Source organism: Capricornis sumatraensis, chromosome 15 (assembly GCF_032405125.1).
Source record: "Capricornis sumatraensis isolate serow.1 chromosome 15, serow.2, whole genome shotgun sequence".
NCBI lineage: Eukaryota > Metazoa > Chordata > Mammalia > Artiodactyla > Bovidae > Capricornis > Capricornis sumatraensis.
In genome coordinates, this window is record NC_091083.1 from 45,248,417 (window position 1) to 45,253,913 (window position 5,497).

A 5,497-nucleotide genomic window follows, 5' to 3' on the forward strand; every position below is an offset into this window, starting at 1 on the left:
TTCCAAAGCCCTTTTGTTAAGTCCCATCTGGGGTGAGAAAGCTCTGCTATGCACTACATGAAGATAGAGACAGGGGAGGCCCTGGGGGCCCTGTGAGTCAGGGAGCAGCAGGTGGGAGGGCACAGTTCCCACCCTCTTCCTGGCATCCCAGTTCAAGTTCTGCAGGTGCACCATGGCATCTAGGGTACTGGCCTCAGAGCCACCTGTGTGAGTCCTGTTTGTCACTTCGCCTTCTGTGGACACCACGGCACAACAGGAGGGCTGGTCAATGCTGCCCTGAGTGTGGCGAGTGTCTGGAAACAGCCTCTGGGAGAGCAGCCTGTGAAGCGTCACCCTTGGGGTGAATGGTCAACATGAGGGCAGTGCCGGGAGCGGGGAGCAGGACTGGACCATTCCCAGCTGGGGGCACTAAATATCCACTCTGCTGCCCAGTGATGGTGACACTGACAGGTGCCATCTCCTATTGATTAAACACTCCTTAGGAAAAGAAAGTCCACTGTGTGTCTTAAGTTCTATATGCCTTCCGTGGCAAGCTGTGCTAAGACTTGTTTCACCTGGAAGCCCAGAGAAGGGCGGGTGGGGTGTGAATGAGTAAAATCCCTATAGATTCCACAGCTCCTGAAACGTATCCAGGAAGCTCTCCTAGTTCACTCTCAATTCCGACCTTGACTGACCTGGATTCCGGTGGGTACTCCCCCTACTCCGTTTCCATCAGTTACACATATTTTTAGTTTTTGTCTTTTGGTAGGTGCCCAGAGTTGTTTGTGGAAAGAGGATGACATAAACCATTCCTTATTTTGCTTCTAGGGAACATGACCAGTGAGTCATCCCAGCCGTCTGATCAGCTCAGCACACGGGCAGCTCCTCAGAGGGTGTCCATGCCTCGGACTCCATCACACTCCCCGCCCACCTGTCCAGCCCCGGCGGATGGTCCGACATTTTGCAAACACAGCAGCCAAGTTTCTGGGGTCAGCAGCTCAGGTCCCCTGCGCTCCCGTCTGACCATCAGAAGTCACCAAAGCTGAAGGTCCAGCTCCCAGCCGTGTCCGCTCCCCGCCCTGTGCCTGCCCTCAGAGCCAGTGAGAGGAGTAAAGTAACAGCATCGACCCTTCCTTCTCAACCTTCTGAGACAGTGAGCAACTCAATGTGTAGCTGCTAACTTTTTTATTGAGTAAAATAGCAGAGCACCATGCACTTGGAAAGCAATTAGAAGAAAGACACAAGTTAGAGCCCCCTGGCAGATCAGAAAATGCCCAAGGAGCCTGTGTCTGCGGGGGCAGCATGGGGAGGGCACGGCCAGTAGGCAGTCACCCACTGCAGGTGTGGGCGCTCTGCAGGGGCATGAGTGAGAGGCGGTCAGTGGCCTGCCTGACACCCAGTCCCCTATTAATCCTGGCAGCTAAACTTCACCAGGTTGATGGTGTTCATCCACGGGACGACGTAAACCTGGAAGGAGCACAGCTTTTCCTGTGAAAGGAAAGAGGGGAACAGTGGGTCAGGGTTACAGTTAAAGACTGAGGTGCACCCCCCTCCAGCCCCCCTCTCCAGAGCACTGGCACTGAGACAGGTCCAGAGGGAGGACCCAGGGGCCGGGATACAGGTCCAGGAAACCCCCACAGAGGTGGGGCCTGGGAAGGGTGACCAAGGAGTGCAGCCCTCCCTGAGACCCCCGAGAACCAGCCAAGCCCCCGGGAGAGCCTGGGCTTTGGTGAGTGGGCAGCATCTTAGGGTTTCAGCACGGTTCAGGCCTCTGCATGCATACGTGTTAAGCTGCTTCAGTTGTGTCCAACTCCTTGCGACCCTATGGATTATAGCCTGCCAGGCTCTCCTGTCCCGGGATTCTCCAGGCAAGAATACTGGCGGGCCATGTTCTCCTCCAAGGCATCTTCCTGACCCATGGACTGAACCCCCATCTTTTATGTCTCTTGCATTGGCAGGTGGGTTCTTTTCCACTGGTGCCACCTGGGAGGCCCTTACAAGCCTCTAAAGCCTACTAATCTGGGGTGGGGGTGGGGGACAAGGATGGGATTAAAGGGCCCTTTCTTGCTCCCCAGCAAATACCCCCAGCTGTGTCCTCCATCTGGCAGGCAACAACCCCTAAAGCACGTGGTACCCCAATTCCCCGGTGGAAACCCCCTATAGACACACAGCAGTCATGTGCACACATGTACCCTTCCCCATCACACCCCCAGCCACAGCTGTGATGTGTCCCCAAGGGCACCCCCATCCCTGCTCCCAGCAGGTACATACTCTCTTCAGGTGCGGCTGGTCATGGAAGGGACAGCTGTCTAAGTTGGTCTGGGACTTGGTACATGTAGTCCGGCCAAGCTTCACGTCCAAGAAGTAGTTCATCCCCGACACAACCTGGACATGCAGAGAGCAGACACAGTTAGCACACCCTGTGACCGTGAACATGTGCACGCACGCGTACACACACACACACGTGGTTACCTTCCTCCCACCACACCCCAAGTCCATGGTCACAAGTTGCCAGGGCCGCACCCTGGAAGCACAGTGGCTTCTCGACAGCCCCTGTATCCCAGGCCCTCCCTGGAACTTCTTTACCAGCTGCTCCAACCAGGCGTCTCCCACAGGGACCCAGAAAGGGGAATCCACAGGCCAATATGCTGACCAGGTCCAGGAACAGAAGGCACAGCTTTGAGGAGCCAGCCAGGGTGCGGACAAGCAACCGACCAGCGCCCCAGGCCAGGGCGGGGCCTGAGCACAAGGTGCGGCCATAGCCCACGCCGCACCCACAGGAAGGCTGCTGCCAGTGACTCCACTTTAGGGGAACTTCAGTCCCCACTGTGGAGCCCATGGCATCCCATTCCCTGTATGTAGTCCAGGTTTACTCACTCCCTCTCGGAGAGGGGAAACCAAGAGCTTCACATTCACAGATGTTCAGGCCAACAGAAGACTGCCTGGTATGCCTTCCTCTTAAGTGTGACTTCTGACAGTGTGGCACATCCTCTGGGTCTTTTACACTTGAGGTTACAGGAGAGATGTGAACTCTAGCCTCACAAGGGCACTCGAGACGTGCCTGGTTAGAACTTGCAGAAGCATGAGGGGCAGGGACCCGGCTCCAAGTCCCACCTGGTGGAACCACAATCCCTTTCTGCTGTCACTTTCCCATATGGCCAAGAAGCTAGTGTCACCCTGGAGAGGAGCAGGCTGGGGGGGACCTGGCAAGTGGGGAGAGCAGTCCCATTCAAAGGGAACGGCACCAGCCCACTGCCACAGGAGGAGAGATGGCTGTGGCCCTGACTCATCTCCTGTGGTTTCGGGAGAAGGGAGCAGGAAGCCCTGAGGCTGGCAGGCAGGACCACACTGCCGCTGCTTGTGTGGCTGCATCCCACTCTCCAAGGGGACATAGGCCAGATGGTCTCAACTCTAGCCTTCTTTCAAGGACCAGTGCAAAGCCCTGTAGCCCTTCCTGATTCTCCCTCCTGCCCTCTTCCCAACTCTGACAACAGGCTCCTCTCTGGCCAGAACCCCAGGCAGAGGTCAGCAACAGTGTGCCCATCTCAGGGTGGGGGTGTGACGTCACAGCCCAGAGGCTGCTCCTATGGACATGACATGTGGATGAACCACAGTCCATGAGCCTGTTTCCTTAGGCCAGGCCCCCTGCCGTGGGACACACCTGAGACCACAGGGCCCACTCATGAACTCGTCTGTTTGCTGATAACCTCCAGGTTCTCTGGAGAGCAGCCAGGCCTCCTGTAAGGAGGGTGTTTGGTGTGTCTGACCCCCAGGTCACTGCGTGATGATGAGAGGACCACGGGAGGCCAGGTGTGTTCAGTGGCACCTGCGGAGAGGAAGCTCAGAGGAACTCGCCTCTTCTGTGTGACTCAAGGCTCAGTTAGAGGAAACATCAAGCCAAACCCAGACCTGGTGACCGTCTGAGCCATGACTGGCCAGACACATCAGAAGCAACTCCAAGGTCATGAGACAGACCGGCAGCTGCCCCAGAGTAAAGGAGATCACAGGACAGAGGCTGAGGTGCGGGGCCCAGGAATATCCTTGGCTGTAACAGACATAGTGGGATGTCAGTGACATCTGAATAAGACCTGCGTATCAAAGCGTCAGGGTTGATATCTGATTTTCAAAATTGTATTGTGGTTACGGAAGAAAAGGCTTGCTTTTACGAAATATACACAGAAGTGTTCACCTTCAAAAACTTCAGAAAATAAATGCATATACGTACATCCCTACACACAGGTACGTGGGGAAGAGATGGATCACGCAAATATGGCAACTTTCAACAGTTAGGGCATCTGGGTGAAGAATCTACAGTGATTCTATGCTAGGTACTGTTTCTGAAACTGCTCTGTAAGTCTGAAATTGCGTCAAAATAAACAGCTAAAAGGAAAAGGTGCTTAAAGAATCACTCAGTGGGCAGTCAGGTGTGAGTTTCCTTCGTCTGTGGTCATTTAGTTGACAGCTCGCGATGAGCCTCGGGACCCAGTGACCCCAGAGCTTACCTAGCAAGCTGGCCAGTCCCGCGAAGGGCTGCAGGCGCCGGGAAAGGCCGGGGGCCGCGCCCGGGTGAGAAACGCAATTGCATCCTTGGCGATTCCCGGGGCCTCTAGGGGCTGGGGGTGCCCTCCCGAGCGAGTTCGGGGGCCCTCGGGCGGGGCTGGGGACTGCGCGCAGGCCTCGCCCTCCGGGGGCCGGGCTTGGGCAGAGTCCCCGCGCCCCTACCCTGAGGCCTGACCTGGGGCCCCTGATCTCCGCACCCTGCCCGGCCGGACGCACCTGCTTGCGGGCGCGCACCACGCGCATCGCGCGGCTCTGGTAAGCGTCGTTGCTTCGCTTGTTGAACTCGCTGACCGCAAAGGACAGCGCCTCCTGCACGCCCTCCTCGTTGACGTCCGCCTCCATCAGGCCGCCCAGCAGGCGACCCTTTCTAGGGCCCTGCGCGGCCGCAGGGCTCAAGGCCAGAGCCAGGGAGACGATCAGGGCGGCCAGCAGGAGCAGCGGGGCGCGCGGGGAGCCCACCATGGTCTCTCAGATGCAAACAGACTGCAGTCGAGGGACGATCCGTGGATGCTAGCATCGCCCGGCGGGCCCCGGCGCCTTTATGACCCGGCCGTGGTGGATCGCCCCGCCCCCTTCTACTTGGCCTCGCCTCTTCCGCCCCGTTGCCCGGCCCATGTCCTCCGCCCTGGCCCCGCCCCTCCCGGTGTCACCGTCCTCCTGACCCCGCCCACTCTCTCCCAGTCCCGCTCTCCTCCCATGGTCCCCAGCCTCCCCGCCGGCTGCAACGCCTTTACGCCTGGGCTGTGGGGGACCGCCTCGCCCGCTCCCGCTTGGCCCCGCCTCTTCCGCCCCGTTGCCCCTCCCGGGATGCTCGGTCCGCCCGACCCCGCCCACTCCCCCAGTCCCGTCCTCCTCCCGTGGTCCCCACCCGCCCTGCCCCCTCCCACTTGGCCCACCTCTTCCGCCCAGTTGCCCCGCCCACGGCCCCCACCCTAGCCCTGCCCCCCCGGGTTCTCGG

The 5,497-nt window shown here is 58.7% G+C and overlaps 1 protein-coding gene across 1 annotated transcript; it reads right to left on the reverse strand.

Moving 5' to 3' along the window:
* Positions 1 to 1,167: 1,167 nt before the first annotated feature.
* On the reverse strand, positions 1,168 to 5,090 carry LOC138091451 (cystatin-C). The gene is made up of 3 exons (XM_068987277.1): positions 4,756 to 5,090; positions 2,251 to 2,364; positions 1,168 to 1,467 (listed from the first exon to the last, which is right to left on the reverse strand). Exons 1-3 carry the CDS (start codon positions 4,999 to 5,001, stop codon positions 1,387 to 1,389), a joined length of 441 nt encoding a protein of 146 aa, XP_068843378.1. The 5' UTR covers positions 5,002 to 5,090; the 3' UTR covers positions 1,168 to 1,386.
* Positions 5,091 to 5,497: the final 407 nt, after the last annotated feature.

What these genes read in the sequence shown, in the direction of transcription:
- LOC138091451 (XM_068987277.1), bottom strand. Translation starts at nt 5,001, where the DNA reads ATGGTGGGCTCCCCGCGCGCCCCGCTGCTCCTGCTGGCCGCCCTGATC. An exon ending in TGGTGCGCGCCCGCAAGCAG is followed by an intron (nt 2,365 to 4,755) that starts GTGCGTCCGGCC and finishes CTGCATGTCCAG; the next exon opens with GTTGTGTCGGGGATGAACTA. An exon ending in ACCAGCCGCACCTGAAGAGA is followed by an intron (nt 1,468 to 2,250) that starts GTATGTACCTGC and finishes TTCCTTTCACAG; the next exon opens with GAAAAGCTGTGCTCCTTCCA.